This window comes from Ursus arctos, unplaced genomic scaffold (assembly GCF_023065955.2).
Source record: "Ursus arctos isolate Adak ecotype North America unplaced genomic scaffold, UrsArc2.0 scaffold_2, whole genome shotgun sequence".
Classification (NCBI taxonomy): Eukaryota; Metazoa; Chordata; class Mammalia; order Carnivora; family Ursidae; genus Ursus; species Ursus arctos.
In genome coordinates, this window is record NW_026622874.1 from 64413790 (window position 1) to 64438642 (window position 24853).

At 38.8% G+C, this 24853-nt stretch overlaps 1 protein-coding gene across 9 annotated transcripts in view; it reads left to right on the forward strand.

The window, feature by feature from the left end:
• Nucleotides 1-24853, forward strand: part of ASH1L (ASH1 like histone lysine methyltransferase) — a 173606-nt gene that overhangs the window by 73968 nt on the left and 74785 nt on the right. For all 9 annotated transcript variants that reach the window (XM_057315003.1, XM_057314999.1, XM_048225436.2 and 6 more), the window contains 3 exons: nt 2787-2888; nt 9180-9918; nt 19320-19499. In XM_057315003.1, the coding sequence (XP_057170986.1) occupies nt 2787-2888; nt 9180-9918; nt 19320-19499 (1021 nt within the window). The remainder of the gene's footprint in view (nt 1-2786; nt 2889-9179; nt 9919-19319; nt 19500-24853) is intronic.

Consider the following 24853-nt stretch of genomic DNA (forward strand, 5'->3'; position numbering starts at 1 on the left):
TTTTGAAATGTGGATATGTTGGTCTCTTTTGAAATGGACATGCTCGTTCTCTCTGGGTGTTACTTTGCTCTTCCCCAGCCACCCAGCTGCACAGTACGTTTTTGGCAGTGTCGGAGATAATGTTTGCAGATCTCATTATGATTTCTGCTGTTAGGCCAGTTTGAGCAGGTTTAACAAGTTGCTACCTTGTGCTAAGTTTTGATCATCATTTTCCAGTCTTAATCTTGGTTGCTTTACATCATTAGGTCATTTTTTTCGGGTATTCTCATCATCTTACTGTCCTATAAGCAATGTTTTTAAATGAAATAAGGATCTAGATCTGATGATTACTGAACTCTAGAGATCTATACCTCAGGGATACATCCTTATTCCCCTTAAATATGGAATATTGTTAAGAACATCTCTGCTTTGTATGAAAAGGGGATTCAAACAGACTTTTAAAATGAAAAATGAAAACCATCCTGAAAGAAATTTTATTCCCATCTCCTGTTAAATCCTAAGAATAGGCTGCTGGCCTCCATTACTTTCAGGAAATGAAAAGTGGCTCAGAAGCTGAGTGAGCTAAGCCATGTCTCTCTCAATTGTTTCAGTTTCTCAGGAATTGCTGTACAGTGCTGCCAATAGCGATCTCCGGGGATCTGACCCCCGTTCCACCTCCCACTGCCTCCTCCGCAGCTCCAGATGCCACCAAAAGAAGGAGCTTTGAAGAAAGTACCCGTCCCCTCTTTTACCCTGAGGTGGGTGAGGCCAGGCAGGGTGACTCTCAGGATATCCTGATGATCAAAGGTACAGTTGCAGCCTTCATCAAGACTTTCTTGAAGATGATCAGGAAATTTGGGAAGCATTACCAAATAGCCTAGAAACTGAAGACGGAGCTCAAGAATGGATGGCACAAATGCCATCTGAAATGTCATACATGATGACATTCATGACCCTAGATCAGCTCCTTGAGGGCAGAGACTTGTATACTGTTTTTATATCTCTCCCCCACCTCCACAGTGTCTAGCATAGGACGAAGCATATAAAGTGTCCTCAGTAAATGTTAGTTTATGACCGAGAGAGAAGACTTTATAAAAAGTCCTCTCCAACCCCTCCTTTCCCTTGTAGTTAATCTAAGATTGCTTGCCCATGCATCAGGAGAATAGTGATGGAGAGTTCACTGATGTCTCAAGCTTCTTGGCCACGGTTGTCTTCTGTCTTGGCTGTGTGTCTGAGCAGGAGATATTTACCAGTACAGTGTGTGACTTTTTCAGTGTTAATTCTTATAAAGTTATGTCTTTACTGACGCCTAAGCTTTTACCTCTTAGATATTTTTATTGTGGTATTTAGCTCTTTAATGGAAATCTTACCTGAACCACAGTCTAGGGGATTTATTGTACTGTTGGTTTTTAAAATCCCTTTGTATTTAAGATTCAACAGTAAACAGTCTTACTTCTTGATGAGCCCTCGCATTACTCGTCACTGTGTTTGAGAAATAGGGTGTGCTGTCACAATACCAGTTTCCCAAAAATCTAACTTGTTACTCTTGAGTGGCAACACATGGTCCTGTATCTCACCTGGGCAATGCTAGAAGAGCCTGGTAAAAGGATTTACAGTGATGTGATTTAAGACACTACATAAATAAAACAGAGCTCGGGGTTTATTATTTCTCTCAAAGAAAGGAGAACACTAGAAGCGTAGCTCCATTCAGTCCTTCTGTCCTCGGCTTGCTCTGGATTCACTTCGTCACATCTTCATTGAGGACTTAACTCTTATTTAGAGGGGGATCCTTAAAATCGCATCTTCCAGTATTTTATTTCTTGTACCTTTTGTGCTTCTAGATATATATAAGGCTTTCTACCTGTAATTTCTTTTCTAGTTTAGAATGAACATTTCACAGTACCGCTGGTTTTTTGACAAACATGAGATGGACATTCATTATGTTTTCTCAGCAGCTGGATTTTTTGGTTATAAGGAATCCAGTATCAGAACCAAGTATATTTTACCCAGAAAAATAATCTTTCCTGAACAGCATACTTTTCTCTTGAGTAAGAAATGTGTTAAATTACGCTGCATTGATTTCAGGTTTTGGCAAAAAGTATGTGACTTTTTGAAAGGGAATTGTTTATTTCTCTTTATGAGCTTTTATGTATATAACCAAGGAATCTTACGTGTACAGCTTTAAAGTAGGTTTGCTCTATTCCGTGGATAAATTAGTCCCCAAGTTCTTCCCGAATATGCTGTAGAGGAAACACACAGACTAGGAAAGTGACTTCTGTAGAGTAGATAGGATGTATGGATTTAAGGTCTGACTCTGATCCTCACCTCTGATTCTATCAAATGAAATGCTCAGGGAGGACCTGCTTTCTCACATTAGTCATTCCTAATTAATTGTATTATAAATTTTGTTTTTTGGTTCATATGATGGATTTGAACTGATAATGAGGAACAGATGTGATTAAAATATTGCTAGTGACCTTTATCAATAAATGTCTTAATATGTTTCATAGCAGTGATACATAAAAACTAAATCGTGTATTTTGTTCATTCTTCCTCTAAAACTAGTTTTCCCTCTGTTAACGTAACAGGAGAAATTCATGTATATGAGACCTGTGAGATTCTGTCGGCAGCGCATAGTATGGTTTGTCCTCTGCTTATTGTCTACTTTACTGTCAGTTTAAAAGTTGTATTATTTCAGGGAATGGCACTGGCAACAACTAAAATGCTACAGTTCTGACACAGAATGGTTTGACTTTATTTTTAGACTTGAATTTTCCTATGATTTCTATCTTTTCCTCTCTCTCCAGGTTCCCAGCCAACCTCAGAGAAGTCTTCCCAGCGACCATCAGAGAGCACAAACTGTAGCCCTACCCGGAAGAGGTCGTCATCTGAGAGTACTTCATCAACAGGCAAGTACTGTTTGTTGTACCAGACTTTAACTAGAATTTCCCATCTGTTACTTGTGAACAGACTTAGATTATGATACTATAAACTTTTACAACATAAAATAATTTGTATTTACGCGTATGATACTGTAGAAAAAAACAAGCGGTCGTGGGATGTGTGAATGAGCAGAAATGTACACTGAAACAGTGTCCTAGTCCTCCCTTTTATGCTCCTGAAGTCCGGGTAGGCTTACTCCCAGAGGTGTAGTGGTTTTGCTGTGGTCCAGAGGGAATAATTCAAAATGATTAGGTACAAGAGTAGGCAGACACAAAAATAGAGATTTTAAGATGTAAAGGAGTATGTGGTGTTATAGGGCAGTGTGGACTGGAACTATTTAATAAAGACTTGGCTATATATATAAAATTGGCTTAGTAAAGCAGTAGTTTCCAAAGTAGCATTCACAAATCTCTGAGATATGCAAAACAGTTGTGAGGTTGTAAGAAGAATCTCTATTAATATTTATTTCTAATCTCAACTTTTAAAATGGGTAATGTTTATATATTTTAAATATGTATAATCTCTTAATACAGTATGTCATATTTATGGTGTTCATACACAGATTTAGATTACACTCTCAGTTTTTCCTTTTTACTGATTGTGTGTGTGTTTATAAAAAAAAAACAACTAGAGAGTAATATATATATATCACAGATATATATACATATATCTTATATGTCTTATATATAAAGATATATGTGTGTGTGTATGTGTGTGTCTATATATATAGATATGCCCTCTATCTGAGGATTTCAGAAGAAGTCCTTTTTAATCTGTCAGTGTCATCAGGAGAGATGGGCAGTGGTAGGATCATTCCAGGCAGTGGGAGTAACATATGTAAAGGGGAGAATAGTGCGTTTAAGAAATTAAATAAAAGAGCCAGTGTGGTTAGGGTAAAGGGACTGAAGATGAGGCTGGAAAGGCAGGTTGGGAACCTTATTAATAACGCTCAGGAACCACTGAAAATTTTATGCAAGGAAGTGACATACCGTTTCTTGGCTTTCTGTCATGTTTTTTGATTGGTAGATCACCTGGGACTTACAGTCAGAAAATCTAATTCCTTCATCAGTTCAAGGCCACCCTGTCAAACTGTACCTGTGTCATGCTTGTTGAATATATCTGATGATGAACTTCAACATATTTGAAGCTTTATTAGCCCCATTTTGCCAGAGGTACAGTTGAACTCGAGCAGCAGTGAGAGTTCTGTCTCTCAAACTGCTCTGTTTTTATACTGCTTCAGAGAGATTCTTAAACAATGAGAGACTACTTTTGATGGTGTTGACCTAAACCAGGGTTTAGCAAACTGCAGCCTATGGACCAGAGGTGATCCAAGGCTTCTTTTAGTGCAGCCCTCAGCTAAAAATAATTTTTACTTTTTCTTTTTTTTTTAAGATTTTATTTATTTAGAGACAGAGAGGGAGAGCACTAGCTGGGAGAGAGGAGGGAGCTAGAGGGGAAGGGAGAAGGAAAGGGAGATAATCTCAAGCAGACTCCCCACTGAGTGCAGAGCCTAATATGGGGCTTGGTTCCATAACCCTGACATCATGATCTGAACCGAAACCAAGAGTTGGACAATTAACTGACTGAGCCACCCAGGTGCCCCTGTTTTTATATTTTTAAAGGATTGCTTAAAAAGATAAAGGAGAAAGGGAAAAAAGTATATGTGAGACATACGTATCCTAGAAAGCCTAAAATATCTACCATTGAGATTTTTACAGAAAAAATGTGCCAACCCTGGAAAAGAAAGAATGAGATTTCAAGGAGATAGCCACAAAGAAAATCACCAAAATAGTTTACTTTAGTAAACAAAAGAAATTATACCTAGATACATAAAGTTACTCTTACCATAAGACCCGTTTTATTCATTTAAATAAATATTTATTGAGAGTAACTGTGATACTGAGCACTGGAGATACAAACATGAATAAGATAAGGCCCCTGCCCTCAAGGATTCGGACATAGTCACCAGTAAAAGGTGTGTTAAATTCTGTAATGGGCCAGTGTACCGAATATTGTGACACACAGAGAAACTCCAGCACTTAACATGTGGGTGACTAAAGAAGACATCCCTAAAGATGTGACAAATATACTTTTGTCATTTGTGTAAACACGTGGGGCAGAGTAGAGTAAGAATGTGTTTAGCACAAAGAAAGGCATAGAACCATAAAAGAGAATGCTATTTTTGGAGAGCAGCACATTGTTTGATGTTACTAGTGTGTGAGGGATATTACGTGATTGTGGTAGAGAGTGAGGCTGTATAAGTAGTAACAGACTGGACCCCATACGACGGCGTAGGCGTTTTTGTTGTTTGTTTGTTTGTTTCATTTGGAGGCGTTGAGACTTTATTGTAGACGCCGTTGGGAGCCACTGAAGGATTTTGAACAGGGAAGATAAAAATTATTTGATATATTGTATAATTCAGAATAGGATAGATTTTGCAGAGCTAAAAAAGGCCCAGAATTTCAGTGGCTTGAGACAAGTCTTCCTTTTGTTCGTGCCCTGTGACCATTGTGGGTCTGCTGTGTGTTGTCTTCCTTCTCGGACCCTGTCCAACAGAGCCTCTAGTGGCAGTGTTGCTGGTCTTATGAGAGAGGGTGTGGGGCATAGTAAAGCAGTGACCAGCTCTTGTAGTTTCTGCCCACATTTCAGTGCTAGGGCAGATCACGTGGGTAAGCCTTCTGTTGAGGGGGGGGGGGGCGTAATGTTACAGAAGGCAGGGCAGCAAATACTTAGGATAATAGCACAGTCTAGCACACACCCATTGTGGAGAAACGCTGCAACATTGCAGTGTGGACAATGGAATGTGACAGGAAATGCATAGATAATGGCTTCAGGTTTGGATATGTTCAGTTGGAACAGTGTTTGGGCTGTTGAGGTGGAGATGTTAGTTAGCCATTTGGAAATAGTGGCCTGTAGTTTGAGCAGGATCTCTGGTGGAGATGGTATGTAATAGAAACTTTAATCTGGCAGTGAGTGAGCTAACCCAGAGAGGATGGCAAGAATGCAGATTTAAGAAACATTCGCATTGGAGGGAAGTGGAAGAAAAGATGTCAGTGATGACATAAAAGTTTTAAATAGATTTTTTTTATATAGAAAAAGCAAAGAGTACATGTAATAGAAGCCTCTTAATGTCAGATGTCACAAAGAGGTCAGGAAAGATTTGGACAGAAAGTGTTAATAATTGGGAAAATGATTTTTATAACACCAGTTTGCAAGTGGAGACTTAGAGCAGTTTGGCTGTTTGGGAAGGGACTGCTAGAATTCAGATGGCCTTGGTGTAAATTTGAGCTCTTTATTTACAGCAATGAGGTAGATTAGATGTACTGAGCAGACAAATAAACTTCGTGGTACCTAAAACTAAAAATACTCGATAAAATTTGGAAAACATTTCTTAAAACATAGCTGAACTTTGGAATAAATAAATAGGAAACCAGAAGTTTTCAGAAAGTTGATTCAGCAGAACTTAGGAGTATTAGAACCGCTTAACATCGGCCTCTTTCCTGGTGGCCTGGAGCCTGAGCAGCACAGAAATTCATACCAGATTTCTCTGCTTAAATCTGGCACTCCCTAAAGGCGGCATTTACCAGGGTAAGAGCAAGTGGAAACCCATCGCGGAAGAAGGTGATTCCTTGTTTCAGTTTGGCTTTGGGAGAACAGGAAAAGGAGCTCCTCTCCAAAAGCTCATTCTCACCTCCTGTGTCACATGCAGAGTTTTTTTTAAAGATTTTATTTATTTGACAGAGAGTGAGAGAGAGCACAGCAGGGGGAGCTGCAGAGGGAGAGGGAGAAGCAGGCTCCCCACTGAGCAAGGGAGCCTGACTTGGGACCTGCAGATTTATATTGCCTGTGGGACCCAGAGAAAAACTAATGAAAATTTGTTGTCGAGTGGGAGTGCCCTGGTTCCTTCCAGAGCCAAATGCAAATTTAATTCCTGTTCAGTATAAACCTAAGTGTTTTTGATCAGTATATCCTCAATCTTGGTTGACCTAGCATTCTCATTTACTTCGGTAGCACAAGAGTGACAACCTTTATTTTGCATTCAAAAGGCAAATCACTCAGTCAGAACTATGTCCTAACCTTCTAGTTATAGACAAAGAAATGAAATATGTGCAGAGGCCATCTGTTTAGTAATTGAGATATGTAAACAACTGAACAAAGACAATTTTGTACAAGACATTTTATGGCCCATCCTTGAACTAATGCTCTGTTTTGAAATAAATCCAAAGAGATAAATACACTAAAAGGAATAATACATAAAAATTTACTGATGGCTGCAGTCATTGTTGTGAAACTATTGTCTGTGACCTTAACAGGATCTATTGGGAAGCATGGCAGTAGACCGCCTAGACTGACTTACAGTGTGGAAGCTGGGTTCAAGGACACTTGTTCTCAGAAAGACCCAGGTGGAATGTGTCCTGCCTTTTCTAGCCCAAACTTGAAAATCAGCATGTTCTTACTTCTGTGGAATTCTCGTTGCTAGAAGCAACTCACTAAGGTCAGCTCATATTCAAGAGGTGGGGAATTAGATGCTACCACTTGATGGGAGAAAAAAGACAGGTACAGATTGTAATAGCTCTACAAGCAGTTAGGCTGTTGCTTTAGGGCAGGGAGACAAGGTTAACTTAGTATCAAGTGGCTGTGGTAGTGCGAAGGAAAGTGGATAGGTTCAAGAGACCAGACTAACATAAAACCACATTTTATGGTTTGTGGGAAGAGTAGAGGAGAAATAATAGATGATGTGGCCTGACCTTGGCTGACAAAATTCCTGTCATGTGATTGGTGCTCTGTATAACGTTGAAGAGTCGGCTTTACGGTATCATTCACTGAGGTTGGTAGTCTGGGGGAGCAGGGTTGAAGGAGGAGATAATGACTTAAGTTGTGAATGCGAATTTGAGAAATCTGTGAAACATGCAAAAGTAGAGAAGTAGAAAAAAGCTTTGTTCAGAAAATATAGATTTGGGCATCATTAGAATATAGGTGGTAGTTGAATGAATTGCCAAAGAGCGTGGAGAGTTCAACAAGGAAAGCACTTGTATCAGAGAGAGAGAGAAATGCTCGCAGGCCCAAGCCAGGTATAGGAAGGAGGCAGTTCTCATTGTGGTCATCTTCAGATAAAATTGAAGATGAGCACATGTGTTCTGATCATTGAGACTCTGATAATAAACATGTTGCCAGTGGGGAAGTAAGTATGAAAGGTAAAGACACAGTACTGGGGATTAGGGACCTCTACAGTTAAATCTGATACAGCTGCAATTAATTGGAAGATAACCAAAGTGTATTATCAGAGAAACAGTGGAGGCCAGATTTTAAGAAGTAGTGATATTTAATAGCACTGAGAATTTGAAATTTGAAAAATCCTGAATTTAAGCAAGACTACTGGATATTATCTGAAGGGAATTATTGGTAATTCGAGAAAAATTCCAGTGTGGTCTGATGAGATTGAATCTACAGTGGGGCTTATAAAGGAGTACCTAGAATACTATCACATTTTAAACTCACATAGGTAGGAAATCCATCAATCAGCTTTGGAAAAGTACGACCTGTGTTCATTAGTAGTAAACAATTAGGCATCTTGGGAAATGGCCCTGTTACAATCTGATGTTTACAAATATTGTAGAACTAACATGGCTTGCCAGAGGAAGGTGAGCATTTCCCACATTATGTGTCGTCATAAAAAAGTGCAGAGTGGTATTTGAAGAAACAAAGATCTCCAAGTCACTGGGCCACTAAGATAACAAGGTTCATCAAAGACTACTTATTTTCCAGTCTTACCATCAACATGTATTCTTTCTAAACTAGTTTATTCATATGTTTAGTATTCTAGTTTTAAAACTTTTTTCCCAAGAAGTTTCACTTAACATCCTTTGTACTTGCAGCATTGTCAGAAAAAGGACTGATCTAGAAATATCACCAGCATTTAACTGGCAAGTCTCTAAACTTAAATGGACTGTCAGATTTGAAGAAATAAACTATTTCTTTCTGCTCCTCATCTCAGAGAGTGAGAATTGTTGTTGCTTTTTAACCCACATATTGTTATGGAAACAGGCCAATTTTGAATTTATTATGATTACTGTAATATGCCTTATCCAGGAAAATAAACCATCAACTTGCTTGGAAGAGACAAATGCATATGGTGTTAGGATGTTTAATCCTGTTTAGAAAAATGGAGCAGTATTCCTTTTCTTCTGTCTAAAAAGTTACTTAAATGACCAGCTGTGTTCAGTTTGTATCTATGTGTGATTTGTCATCTTATTTAGTAAACGGAGTTCCCTCTCGAAGTCCAAGATTGCTTGCTTCTGGGGATGACTCTGTGGATAGTCTGCTGCAGCGGATGGTCCAACATGAGGACCATGAGCCCCTGGAGAAGAATATAGATGCTGTGATTGCATCTGCCTCAGGGCCACCTTCCTCCAGTCCAGGCCACAGCCACAGCAAGGAGCGAGCCCTGGGAAAACCAGACAGCCTCCTGGTGCCCACAGCCCCCACTGACTCTTGCAGTAGCAGCATCTCACTCCTGTCTGAGAAGTTGCCGAGCAGCTGCTCGCCCCACCATATCAAGAGAAGTGTCGTGGAAGCCATGCAGCGCCAAGCTCGGAAAATGTGCAATTATGACAAAATCTTGGCCACTAAGAAAAACCTGGACCATGTCAATAAAATATTAAAAGCCAAAAAACTCCAGAGACAGGCCAGGACAGGGAATAACTTTGTGAAACGAAGACCGGGGCGACCTCGGAAATGCCCCCTCCAGGCTGTGGTGTCAATGCAAGCATTCCAGGCTGCCCGGTTTGTCAGCCCCGACTCGAATGAAGGCGAAGAAAGAGCAGCGCTGCCCCTCCGTCCCGACACAGTTACGGATGTCATTGAGGCTGTTGTGCAGAGCGTAAACCTGAGTCCAGAACATAAGAAGGGGCTGAAGAGGAAAAGTTGGCTGTTGGAAGAACAGACCAAGAAAAAGCAGAAGCCATTCCCAGAGGAAGAGCAAGAACATACTAAGAGGTAATTATCCTTGTTTGACGTTTTATTTGAGGAGAGAAAAATAGCTTTTTATAAACATGACATACGTATGCAGCTGAATTCTTCAGGTAACCTCCTAACCATTCATTTGGTAAAACCTGTATTATTCTGTTTTGTTTAAAAGTGTTCTTATTTATGGCTGCCCAAAATTACAAATAATTAAGAAAGCACATGGGATGTAACAGTCCAGTCTGAACCCCTGACTTTGCAGAAGAGGAAATCAAGGCCCAGAGAGGTTATATATTTTACCCAGCACATAGCTATGTGCCTGCGATTATTTTTAGGCTCACACTTTCTTCTCTGTGCTGCAAACTTTTCATCCTATCATCACATACATTTTTCTGCATGTTAGATTTACTTTCTTCATCGTTTCTTTGTTATATTCTTACTTTTTTCTAAAAGGTGTAGAGCACAGAGCCAAAAATCACTCCCCAAAAAAGAGTTTTTAACCCTTTTGTTATATATCCAACCAGATTCTTTCCCTGAAGATTTGTTTGGTAGTTTTCAATGAGTTAATACAATATGCACCATTTGCAAATGAGTTTTCCTTTACTAAATACAGCGTGCTAAGTCATAGATAACATGGCAGCCCCTGTTCACAATTGGAGGAATACAAATTAAAACTGCTAGACACATTTTAAGCCTCTTTTTTTTTTTTTTTTTTAAGATTTTATTTCTATTTATTTGACAGAGAGAGAGACAGCCAGAGAGAGAGGGAGCACAAGCAGGGAGAGTAGGAGAGGAAGAAGCAGGCTCCCAGCGGAGGAGCCTGATGTGGGGCTCGATCCCATAACGCCAGGATCATGCCCTGAGCCGAAGGCAGACACTTAACAACTGAGCCACCCAGGCACCACACATTTTAAGCCTCTTAACATTTATTTTCAAACTGCTTTCTTAAAAGCCACATCTGTTTATACTTTTACTAACATTATACAGTAATATTCATATACTATTTACCGCCACTCTATCTACCCTGAAAATTATCTTTTCTAAAATCTTAATCAGGAGCAGGGCAAAAATGTCTTCATCGGTTTGATATAGGTGAAATATACTTCCTAAATGTTGCTTCCTTCTTATCTTAATTTGCACTTATTTGCATATTGGGACATTAGTAATTGTTTATGTACCTTACCTATTTTTTAAGTACTCATTATATATAGTCAGAATGAGATCCCTTAATGTTTATTGTATGACATTTGATTTTCTTTATATTTTCTTGCCAAACAGCACTAGAACAGTTAGAGTTTATCAGTCTTTTTCTCTACCGTCTGCCTTGGTGAATCCTATATAGAGAGGTTTTTCATATCTCTCTAATGCATCCATCTAGGAAAAGTACTTTTTTTTCTAGAGAATATATGGGATTGACATTTTTTTCATGAGTAGTACGCGCTTGTACTACTTTGAGTAAAACTAAAAGCTTACCGATTGAAAAGTTAAGTCTCTTTTCACGTGGTCTCATTTCCTCTCAAATCCTGTTCTCCTCAAGGGTATGTCTGTGAACAGTATACCACGTAGGGGCGCCCAGCTGGCCCATTCGGGGGAGCATGTGACTTTTGACCTCAGGATCGTGAGTTTGAGCCCCACTCTGGGTTTAGAGATTACTTACAAATAAAATCTTTAAAAAAACCCAAAAGTCAGTATACTATGTATACTTTGATATCTTTTCTTACACCCGTACAGATGTGTGCATCTGCAAAGCTGGTGTCTTATGAAAGTGGTAACACACTATAGTCTTTAACTCTTTCTCTTCATGTGTCTCAGAGGTCTTATCATTAGGACATGTAGAATTATCTTATTCCATGCTAAGAATATAGCATAATTTATTTAACTGTTCTCCTTCAATGGATTCCATATTACCTCTATTTTTTTTTAAAGATTTTTACTTATTTATTTGAGGGAGAGAGAGAACGAGTGAGGAGGAGGGGCAGAGGAAGAGGGAGAAGCAGACTCCCTGCCGAGCAGCCACCCAGGCGCCCTCCATATTACCTTTAGCGTGTAGGTGTTTAAATCAGTTGAAATTTGCTTTAGTACGAGGTATGAATTAGTGCTATGTTTATGACCACTCATTTGTCAAGGTTACAGTTTTGTAAACATGGCTGTTTTTATGTTGTATGTAGTTTTTACTCTTTGTATTCTCACTGAATTGTAGTAATTATTTATTTATTTATTTTTTTGGAAAGGCAGGAAAATAGATTTCATTTTATTTACTTATTTTTTATTTTTTTTTTTAATATTTTATTTATTTATTTATTTATTTGACAGAGACAGCAAGAGATGGAACGTAAGCAAGGGGAGTGGGAGAGGGAGAAGCAGGCTTCCCGCCAAGCAGGGAGCCCAATGCGGGGCTCTATCCCAGGACCCTGGGATCATGACCTGAGCTGAAGGCAGACGCTTAATGGCTGAGCCACCCAGCCACCCCTAGAGATTTCATTTTAAAAAGAGATTTAAACTTTTAAAAAATGTTAAAATGATAGTAGTCTTACCACTACTTATTAATTTATTTTTCCCTACTTATTTGAAATGATACCTTTATTAAATACTAAATTCTTACATGTCTTTGAGTCTTAGGGTCTATTTTTATTATTTCTTCCCATCAGACTATTTTAGTATCAGTATTTTTCCATTTTAATCACTGAGGCTTTAAAATACTGAAAAGAGGGGCCCCTGGGTGGCTTAGTCGGTTAAGCGTCTGCCTTTGGCTCAGGTCCATGGGCTCAGGTCCATGGTCTCAGGGTCCTGGGATCGAGCCCCGTGTTGGGCCCCCTGCTTCTCCCTCTGCCCCTCCTCCTCGCTCGTTCACTCTCTCTCTCAAATAAATAAATAAATAATCTTTTAAAAAAGTACTGCAAAGAGAATGATTTCTGCCTTCACCATAGTAAGAAAGTGACAGTTCATGACATTTTGACTGTTCACTTTAGGGGAAGGGTCACCTTAAAAATGTGCTTCAGAGAAAACCCTTTATTCCAGAAAAGTCTTTCTGTTCCAGAAAATCCTAGTATCATAGTCACCAACATTAAACACTTAATTTTCCAGGAATTACATTTTAGAATTTGAAGAAATTATGAAGAGACAGATACAATTTCTACCCTCAGGAGTAGAGGGGAATGTATCAAGAAAGGACATGACACAGGGAGTTCCCAGAGCAACAGTTTTTCACCTTTTTCTAACTAGAACCTACTGTAGTACTTGTTACATAGCAGGGGTTTGTTCATCTACTTATTCAACAAGTATTTACTGCAAAATTATTTATCCTATGTGCTAAGGATAGGTAACAATGGTAAGCAAATATAGATATATTCCCTATCCTCATGGATCACATAGTCTGAGTTCCAGTATGAACAGTTATTTAGTGTTACAAGAATTACACTAGGTTCCCTGTGGAAGTAATTACTAAATTAAAATCTGAAGAGTAGACTTAATCTGTTATTTAAAGGAGCAGGGCTAGAACAAATATTATGGGCTTAGTATGAAAAGGCTTGGCAGGTTTAAGGAAGTGAAAGAAAGCTTTTGTGGCCAAAACACAGAGCCAATTAGTATGGTCTAGAGCCTGGAGAATCAGTCTAAAGGAAAGATTGTGGGGACCAGATCACGCAGAGGGCCTTGTTTGCCGTGTTGAAGAGTTTGGACACTATTTGTTGATTAACAAACCAGATTGTAAAAGAGTAATGTAATCATTATGAGGTGGGCTCTAGACTCAGAAGAACCTGGGTTCAAATCCTGGTTCTAAAAGGAAAAAAGATAAATTTAAATAACTAGGTAAAAAATAAAATCATAATAAAAATACTTAGGACTGAATAAACACTATGCTACATATTAAAACTTGTGGGATGTATCTAACGAGTTGCCTAGAGAGAGATTCATAGCCTTTTAAGGCTTATATTATTTTTTTAATGCTGAAAATTCATGAACCAAGAGGCCAAATAAGAAATGAGAAAAGCAAGGGAACATGCCCCAAAATGGCGAATGAAGGAGATGGAAACATATACATTAAATTAACAAAACAAAGCTAAGGTACAATAGAAAGAATCACCGAAGACCAAAGTTAGTTCCTTGAAGACTAATAAAACATACACACTGCTGGTAAAGTTGATCAATGAAGAACATTATGAGTTAAGAAGGAGATAAGCTATATATATGAGAGATTAAAAAAATGACTACTATAAGCAGTTATTTATAAAATAAAATAAAATCTTGTGGCAAAGAAAGCAGCAGGACCAGACGGTTTACAAGAAAATTCAACTGCATTTGAAATAAAAGCATCATTCTAGTCTTACTAGAGCTCTTTAGGGGCGCCTGTCCAGCTCATTCGGTGAAGCTTGTGACTCTTGATCTCAGGGTTATGAGTTCCAGCCCCACGTTGGGTGTAGAGATACTTACATAAATAAACTTAAAAAAAAAAAAAACTCTTTAGAGATGATCAGGGGAAATAGGGAGAGGGTGGCACCTGGGTGGCTCAGTCATTAAGCATCTGCCTTCAGCGCAGGTCATGATCCCAGGGTCCTGGGATCAAGCCCCGCGTCGGGCTCCCTGCTCAGCGGGAAGCTTGCTTCTCCCTCTCCCACTCCCCCGCTTGTGTTCCCTCTCTCACTGGCTGTCTCTCTGTCAAATAAATAAATAAAATCTTTAAAAAAAAGGCGGGGGGAATACACATACAGTAAATAAAAAGACATAAAAAAATCGTTTAAAAATTTTTTTCCCGGGGCGCCTGGGTGGCACAGCGGTTAAGCGTCTGCCTTCGGCTCAGGGCGTGATCCCGGCGTTATGGGATCGAGCCCCACATCAGGCTCCTCCGCTATGAGCCTGCTTCTTCCTCTCTCACTCCCCCTGCTTGTGTTCCCTCTCTCGCTGGCTGTCCCTATCTCTGTCAAATAAATAAATAAAATCTTTAAAAAAAAAAAAAAATTTTTTTTTCCCAAATTAAACAACCAATGTAGACATAGAAGGGGTAAATATATAGAAAATTGCTAGCTAGCATCCCATGTGCCTTCCCAATCACGAACTGCTTCCTTACAATTAACCATAATCAGTCTCCTGACTTCTAAGGTAACCCCATCTTTAACTTTTTAGTACCATTTAAGTATGTAACCCTGACAATATTGTTTAGTTTATCCTTACCAAACTTCATTTGGATGGAATTATGCATGACGTATGCTTTTGTGTCTCACCTTTTTTGCTCACCATATATATACACATATTAAACCATCTATGTTACGTGTTGCTGTATTTACCTTCTTTTCATTATTGTGTACTAATCCATTGTATGTATACAATACAGTTTTTCCATTTTACTGTTGGGTTATTTCCACTTTGAGGCTGTTACCCAAAAATGTTGCTCTTAATATTTCTTTAATGTCCCCTGATGGATATGGGTGCTAATTTCTTTAGGGTATATTCCAAGGAATAAAATTAATGATTAAAGTGAAAGTTTTGTCCCAAGACTTAATTTCAGGCTATGGTATATTAAGCTAGTGTGGAACTGAGTAGGTAAGAGAAACAAATCCACGTATGTATGCAAGCTTGCTATATGACAGAGGTAACACTGCATGTCAATAGGGAGAGAAACAGTATTTAATAAACTGTGCCCTAAAAGTTGATGTCACATGGTAATGGAAATGAAACTGGATTCTGTCTTATTCTATATACAAAAAGTAATTCCTGGCTGACTAAATCCATAAGTGTTCAAAGCAAAACTTTAAACTTTCAAAGGCTAATAGATGGAAGGAAAAAAATTTCACAACCTTGTTGTCAGGAAGGATTTCATAAACAAGGTACCAAAAGCAGTAACCATATAGGTAAAGACTGAGATACTGGATTATAAGAAAACTGAGAACTCATCAAACATCATCATGACAAATCTATGAAGATCTACAAACTGGGAAATTTATAACACATGTAATGTGTATAGTTTTGGTATCCAGAATATATAACAAAAACAACAAAAAAAGTATTACAAATAAATCCTATATAATCTAGCAATTCCCCTCTGGAAAAACTCTTGCCCAACAATCATCAGAAAACACTTTTTGGAAAGGTAGGAGCGAGATTGATTATAACATATAGAAAATGGAAATTTCCAAGATTACTGTGAAAAGGAATAAATACATTGTAGTTTTTCACGCAATGATATGTAATATGGTAATAGAAATAATGAATTACAGCTGATATGTAATAACAATGAATGAGTCTTAGAAACACAGTATTAAGTAAAAAAAGCAAGTCCCTAAAAATGATTTACTAGCTGGTACTATTTTTATAAAGCAAAAAAGTAAAAGAAAAACCATGGAAATTGAACAAAAGTATTATATTGATGTAGATAAATATATCATAAAACCATATTTTATCTTATTTTATTTTTTTTTTTAGAGAGACAGCATGCACATGAGTGGAGGGAGGTGGGTGGTGGAGGTGCAGAGGGAGAGAATTGTAAGCAGCTTCCATGCCCACTGTAGAGCCCCATGAGGGACTTGATCTCATGATCTTAAGATCATGACCTGAGCAGAAATCAAGAGTCCAGCACTTAACTGACTGAGCCACCCAGGCTCCCCCATAAAACCATACATTATTTTTTACTTAGAGAGAGTACGTGCATGGGGGGAGGGGCACAGGGAGCCGGAGATTGAGAATCTCAAGTAGACTCCCTGCTGACTGCAAAACTCAATGCCAGGCTCAATCTCATGACCTGAGCTGAAACCAAAAGTTGGGTGCTCAACTTACTGAGCCACCCAGGCACCCATTGAAATATTCAGTTTTAAAGCCATTAGGCATAGGTATCCAAATGGGTAATGGAAACCATGGTGACCCTGAGTTTGCTGCTTCTCCCTCACCCCTCCTCCCACTCATTGTCTCAATCTCTCTCTCTCTCTCAAATAAATAAAATCTTAAAAAAAAAAAAAAAAAAGGAAACTACAAAACATTGTTCAGTGAAATGAAAGAAGACATGAATAAATGGAAAGACTGGAAGACCTACTGTTAAGATACCAGAACTACCCAAAATGATCTACAGATTTAGTGCAAAATTCCAGTGATTTTTTTATGAAAATAGAAAAACCCATCCTAAAATTCATCAGGAGTCTCAAGGAATCCCAAACAACCAAAACAATCTTGAAAAAGAATGAAATTAGAGAACTGACTCTTCTGGATTTTTTCTTTTTCTCACCTTTTTTTTTTCCCCAAGATTTTATTTATTCATTTGACAGAGAGCGAGACAACCAACGAGAGAGGGAACACAAGCAGGGGGAGTGGGAGAGGGAGAAGCAGGCTTCCAGCGGAGGTGCCCGATGTGGGGCTCAATCCCAGAACACCGGGGTCACGCCCTGAGCCAAAAGGCAGGCACTTAACAACTGAGCCACCCAGGCACCCCTTTTTCTCACCTTTTTGCACTGGCTAGAACTTTTTTCTTTGATGCTGAATATATCATGAGAGCAGACAATTTCCTTGTCCTTAATATTGGGGAAACATTTTATTCTTTTTGCCTCATACTCAGTAGTGAAAGACTATCTAGGATATTCCCTGCCATGTCATTGCTTTGGTTGCAAGGTCCCTAGTCAATCTGTTTGCTTATGTTTATTTTATATATAATTTCTAGGGTTTCTAGTTTTACCTAGTGGAAGGATAAGTGGCAGTATCTACTCCATCATTGTCTGGAACTGGAATCGACTAAATTTTTTTTTTTTTTTAAGATTTTATTTATTTGAAAGTACAAGCAGGGAGAGGGGCAGAGGAAGTGGGAGAAGCAGACTCCCTGCTGAGCAGGGAGCCCGATGTGGGACTGCAGGATCACTACCTGAGCCAAAGGCAGGCGCTTTACCGACTGAGCCACCCAGGTGCCCCAGGAATCAACTTAATTTTTTTTATTTTTTTTTATTTTTTTTTAAAGGTGTATATGTCATTAATTTTTTTAATTAACAGAGTTTGCTTTTTTTTTTAAAGGTGTATATGTCATTAATTTTTTTAATTAACAGAGTTTGCTTTTTATTTTTTATTTATTTTTTTAAAGGAGGAATCAACTTAATTTTTAAAGATGTTTTTGATTGACTTAGAATTCTATTTTAACAGGCCTTTTCCTCCTTCCCCTCCTTCTCCCCTCCTCCTCCTTTAGCACTTACAGATGTTATATCATTGCCTTCCTTCTGGCTCACACTATTTCAGACGGGAAATCTGCACTCTTATTTTTGTACTCCTGTATAGACTGTGTATTTTGTCCCCTCGCTTTTTAAATTTTCTTGAGTAGTTTTTAGCAATTTACTATGATATGCCTTGTTTTATTCGAGTTTATATTGTTTTTGGTTTGTTTAGCTTCTTGGAACTTTTTATCAAATTTGGAAAATATCTGGCCATTAATCTTCAGGGTTTTTTTCACTGTGAATTTCTTTACATTGTAAATGTCGCATAATCATGTGTCTGGTTTTTGTTCTTTTCCATATATTCAGGGTTTTTGGTAGGCAGTTAAGTTACTTGTGGTTTGGCTTAGATTCTTTTGAAGACTGTTTTTAATCTTTATTAGTACTGGTCTTTATTCTAGGGATAGTTGAGCTGTATGGAAATGGGTGATATTACCCTCTGGGATATCTGTGGAGTGCCCTAGTATTAGGCAATGTCCTTCCACTCTGCCTCGTGGAGTCTGAGTCCCTGCCTTCGTGTGTGAGCTCCGGGAGTCATTGCTCAGGTTACATACAGTACGCTGGTAGTTCTTTGTCCAGCCTTATAGAATTTCACCCTGCATTCACACAACCTGGTATTTAGTGTACTTTGGGAGGCCCATACAGATTTCTAGAATTACTTTCCTCTGTGGCTTTCTCTACTCCAGTACTCTGCCCCAACAACCCCAGTGCCCTCAGCCTCCCTGTGCTCTAACCTCTCTGTCTTTTCAGTTCATCACGTTGTCTGTTCTCTGCTGTGGCTCTCCTCCCTCCACCATCATCCTTCCTATAAAGGCAAACTGGTTGTAGGACTATTCTTATTTTTTTTTTTTTTTTTACTTATCTTTTTATTTTTTCTTAAGTAGTCTCCACACCAAGCGTGGAGCTCAGTGCAGTGCCCAAACCTACAACCCTGAGATTAAGACTTGAGCCGAGATCAGGAGTTGGACCGATTGAGCCACCCAGGCGCCCCCTTATTTTGTTTTCTTTCTCGGTTTTTTCCTTTTCAATTTTCTCAGGGATCACAGTGCTGTACTATTGTCCAGTGTCTGCTAAGTGTTTTGTAAACCTTCTCCAGGTTTATAGTAGTTTACTACAGTTGTAATAGTTTCTGTCAGGAGGACAAGTCTGGTATCTGTTACTCCATCATGGTCGGATGAGGAAGTCCCATACCTTGTGTTTTACTTGCTGTTGTGTTCTTTAAATAGCCAATAATAAATATTTCCTTTAAACTTCTCTTTCTAGCTTTACTGAAGCAGCAGTTGAGATTCCCAGTCCTCCTGAAACCCCAGCCAAGCTTCCCGAACCTGAAAATACCTTGCAGCCTGTGCTTTCTCTCATCCCAAGGGAAAAGAAGGCCCCACGTCCCCCAAAGAAGAAGTATCAGAAAGCAGGGCTGTATTCTGACGTTTACAAAACTACAGAGTAAGTAGTATTAACTATCAGCTGACATGCTTTAAAGACCTGCTGTTCTTCCATGTTCGAAAAAACACTTTTGACGATCCAAAAACATGATACAGATGTACACGAGTACGAATCTCAGCACAAAGATGTTAGTGTCCCCTTTTCTCATGGTTCTGCACGGTGTTGTTTGGGGCTCTTTATTTCCTCAGATCTTTTTCTGGGGCGGTTTTTGTTTTGATTTTTTATTTAAATTCTAGTTAGTTAACATATAGTGTAATATTAGTTTCAGTATCTTCCCTCATCTGTATCTTCTCTCTGCCTTTCTAGATGATATATCTGTAGTTTGGATTCTAATGGTGCCTTTTTTCTTTATTAAAAATAAGAAAAATGGCACTATGTGTGTATCTCTAATGATCTTGATGATTTTCTACATTCATTCCTCATTGATTAAATGCTTTCTGTGTTTCCAAACACTTTGTCAGATGAGTAAAATACACAGCGTCCCTCGAAAGGTCGTGAGGGTCTGAATTTTGGCAAGAAAGAGTGAAATTGAAAGAGGAGGGGCGCCTGGGTGGCACAGCGGTTAAGCGTCTGCCTTCGGCTCAGGGCGTGATCCCGGTGTTATGGGATCGAGCCCCACATCAGGCTCCTCTGCTGTGAGCCTGCCTCTTCCTCTCCCACTCCCCCGCTTGTGTTCCCTCTCTCGCTGGCTGTCTCTATCTCTGTCAAATAAATAAATAAAATCTTTAAAAAAAAAAAAAAAGAAATTGAAAGAGGAAAGATTTGATTTTAGAGCTGTATCTTACTTAGCGTGGTTAAAGTGATCTCTGTGTAAACCACAGCACCTTATTTTGCATTGAAAGGTTTTCTGTTGGGACACATGGGTGGATCAGTCGGTTAGGCGTCCGCCTTAGGCTCAGTCATGACCCCAGGGTCCTGGGATCAAGTCCCGCATCGGGCTCCCTGCTCAGCGGGGCGTCTGCTTCTCCCTCTGCCTGCTGCTCCCCCTGCTTGTGCGTTCTCTCTCTCTCTCTCTGACAAATTAATAAATTCTTAAAAAAAAAAAATAAGATTTTCTATTGATTGTCGCTGGAGTAGATGCCACATAAGCTCTTTGTACTCTATGCCTGCTTCTGATCATTAAAATATTTTATTCATTAAGCTTATCAGTTTCAGCTCCCAATAATAGGAAATTCTCTCAAATATCCAAGACTTAAAGAAGATAGACATTCATTTTCCTTTAACGTAAAAAATGTTATGAAGTACACACTTCAAGGTTAATGTGGGAACTTCACAGTGTCTTCAGGGATATAGAGTCCTTCCTTTCTGCTCTTCCATCTCAGCATTAAGCTTTCATTTCTATGGTTACCTGTTCCGGCGGAGCTGCTGAAGTTCAGCCATAGGTCTTCATTTTTGAAAGCAAAAAAGAAGAACGGGAGTATAAAAAGCATGCACCTTCTTTGTATGGTAACAGTATGAAGCGAATGTGTCTTCCCATCCCCCACCCCCAAATTCATAATTCTAATTCCTAATCCCTGATGTGATGGTATTTGGAGGTAGGACTTTTGGGAAGTAATTAGGTCACGAGGGGGTAGCCCTTGTGAATAGGATTAGTGGCCTTAGAAGAAACACAGAAAGATGATCTCTCTTCACTGCGTAAGGAATAGCAAGAAGATGGCATTACAAGCCAGGAAGAGTGTTCTCACTGGAACTCAACCCCCATCTTGGACTTCCCAGCCTCCAGAAGAGTGAGAAATAAAAATTTGTTGTTTAAGCCACCTAATAATATGTCACAGCACCCCAAACTGACTAAGAAAGGAAACTTACAAAACCTTATTTACAGACCCTGGCTAGAACGTAATCATGGAACCATACTTCAGCCACAGGTCAGGCTGGGAAGTGATGGTTAGTATTTCAGATGATGCCTAAAAAAAAATTAGCATTCTGTCACTATAAATGAGAAAATGGAAATATATTTTGGAAAGAGCTATTTCAGTTAAAATTTTAAGCAATGTTTTTGCTGAATAGAGGAAACAAATCTATTTCTCAGTTTTCTGCTAAAAAACTTTAAGTTCAAGTTTTGCTTCTGTTTTTACTAATGTACTTTTTCTGGATTAAATCTTTTAAAAAAGGAGATTGATAATAAAGTCAGACTGTGAATTAAAAGATCAGTATCTTCAACCACATTAGGGTTTTAAAATGTCTCTCGTCAGGGGAGGCCTGCCTCGGTGGCTTAGTCGCTTAGCGTCTGACTCTTGATTTTTGGCTCAGGTCATGATCTCAGGGTTGTGAGATTGAGCCCTGCATTGGGCTCTGAGCTGGGCATGAAGTCTGCTTAAGATCCCTCTCCCTCTGCCCTTCTCCCCCCACAAAATTTTAAAATAATAATAATAAATTAATTAAATGTCTCTGGTCAGACAGAAGTCTTTCATTCTGAGAATGGACTGAAATATCACCTAATTTATGTAAGAATGAGCTGCTCACCTCTTAGAAATGAGGAAAACAATGGAATATTTTGAAAAAATGGATCAGACTGGTACATGTATGCATACTTCCAAACTGTGAAGCCAGTATACTTTGCAGGCTGGTTTGTGGTTGTAGCAATTTGGGTTTTTTTCTTTGTTTTTTAATTAATGAACAATTATTTAGAGCAGTTTTAGGTTAACAGCAAAATTGATATAAAGTGCAGAGAGTTTGCATACACCCCCTGGCCCGCATAGCCTCTCCTACTTTCAACATCAATGTTAGATTTATTATAATCAGTGAACCCACACTGTGACACATCATTATCCCCCAAAGTCCATAGTTGACATTAGAGTTCACTCTTGGTGTTGTACGTCATATGGATTGTATGGGTTTTCATAAATGTAGAGTGACATGTATCCACCATTGTAATATCACACAGAATGGTTTCCCTGCCCCCAAAATCCTCCATGCTTTGTCAGTTTGTTTTTTGGACCACAGAATGGTACAAAGAAATTGCAAAGTTACTCTTTCATATATAAATAATCATAGGTTTTAAAAAGTTATGAGGGGATATGATTTCACTCGTATGTGGAATTTAAGAAATGAAAGAAAACAAACAAAGGAAAAAGAGATAAACCACTGTAGAGAGTACACTGTCGGTCACCAGAGGGGAGGTGGGGGCGGCAGGGGAAACAGGTGATGGGAGAGGAAGGCGTGCACCTGTCATGATGAGCACTCGGTGGTGCATGGAAGTGTTGAGTCACAGTACTGCACATCTGAAGCTACTATTACACTGTATGTTAACTGTGCTGGAATTAAAATTTAAAAATTAAAAAAAATAAAGTGACGAGAGGGAGGAGTATGACTCAGTCAAACTTGGATCAAGATAAAACCAGTATGGGAGGTGACTTCGATGAGGAGACACCAGAACTTAAAGGGCGTTTAGGGAGCAAGACACCTTATGGTTTTTCAGAAGAGGAATCACACCATAAAATACAGTGATTGCAGTGTCAGGGTGTTGGAAAGGGTGGGCTCTTGAAAATGTTGATGTTAAAATTGAAAGGGATTAAAGATTGGATAGATGGTATGAATTAAAAGACAGGGCAAGAGTCAGTGATGATCCCAGTGTTTTATTTTGTATTCCTAGTTGGATAATGATGTCATTAGCAAAAATACCAGAAACAAGTGTTATAGACAGTACTCCTTGGTTTAAGAAAACATCCATTATTAATGTTCCTTTATTTAGGTACCAAAGAATGTCTAGTAATACAGTCAACAGATTACTAACAGAGGTTAATCTGCTTATTAGTTTTCTGTGCCTGCTGTAGCAAGTTACTTAAATTGCTTGAAGCAACACAGATTTATTATCTTAGAGTTCCTGGGGTTAGAAGTTCAAACTGAGTCTCTCCAGGCTAAAATCAAAGTGTTGGCAAGGCTGTATTCCCTCTGGAGGCTCTGGAATAGAATCCTTTTCCTTGCCTTTCCAGCTTCAGGAGGCTACCCACATTTCTTGGATTGGGGCCCCTTCTGTCTTCAAAACCAGCAATGACAGATTGAGTCCTCCCATTTTATCACTTCAGCCTTGGTTCTCTTGTCACTGACTTTGCCTGTTTTATCTTCCTCTTGCATTTCTAAGCACCCTTGTGAGTATATTGAGCTCACCCAGATAATCCAGAATAATCTCCCTATCTTTAAATCAACAGATAAGAAACCTTAATTCCTTCTGCATGTTCCAAGCTTTTGGGGATGATATTCTTGTACCTACTGTACCGCTCTAGGTTATGGGATTTAAAACAGGGAAGTGCGGTTAGCACTTCTTATTTTATATTTGTCTTTATTTCTTGAAATTATAAAAAGGTTGTATTACTTTTGGAATTTAAATTTATCTAAAAGGAATTTAAAAGAATATGTAATGTCAGATATTTATCAAGTGAATTGGAGATTGAACTTCAGACTTGAATACTCTTGGTGAGAGTATTTGGAGTATTAGTTTCTCTGAAAGCTATTGAACTAGATACTTTGTATATAGATGGGAGTACTGAAGCAAATAATAAAAGTTTAAATGACTTGCTCAGGTCACACAGATCATTTTTAGGTAAACCAGGTTGAAAATTCAGCTTATCTGATTTTTATTTCAGTCACTAAGAAAATGAAAGTAACCCGAGTAAAGGTTTTCTTTTTTATCATTTTATCTTTGGGGCTCCTGGGTGGCTTAGTTAAGCATCTGCCTTTGGCTCAGGTCATGATCCCAGGGTCCTGGGATCAAGCCTCACACCAAACTCCCTGCTCAGCGGGGAGTCTGCTTCTCCCTCTGCCCTTCACCCTGCTGGTGCTCCCTCTCACTCTCTGTCTCTCAAATAAAAAAATAAATTATATCTTTATTGAGCTATAATTGACATCCAACATGTTAATTTCAGGTATACAACATAATGATTTAATATTTGTATATATTGTGAAATGATCACCACAGTAAGTCTACTTAACCTCTGTCAGCATACAAAGTTATAAAATTTTTTCTTGCCATGAGAATTTTTTTTAACATTTATTTTTAAGTAATCTCTACACCCAGTGTGGGGCTCAAACTCACAATCCCAAAATCAAGAGTCACATGCTCTACTGACTGAGCCAGCCAGGTGCCTCGCCATGAGAACTTTTAAGATTTCTTTTCTTTTTTCTCTCGTCTCCTTTTCTTTGCTTTCCTTTTCTTTTCTATTCTATACTTTTAAAGATTTATTTATTTATTTTAGAGAGGGGGTGAGCGTGGGCAAATGGGGGAGGGGCGGAGGGAGAGAATCTCAAGCAGATTCTCCACTGAGTGCAGAGCCCAATGTGGGGCTCAATTTCACGACCCTGCTATCACAACCTGAGCTGAAATCAAGAGTCCAGTGCCCAACTGACTGAGCCATCCT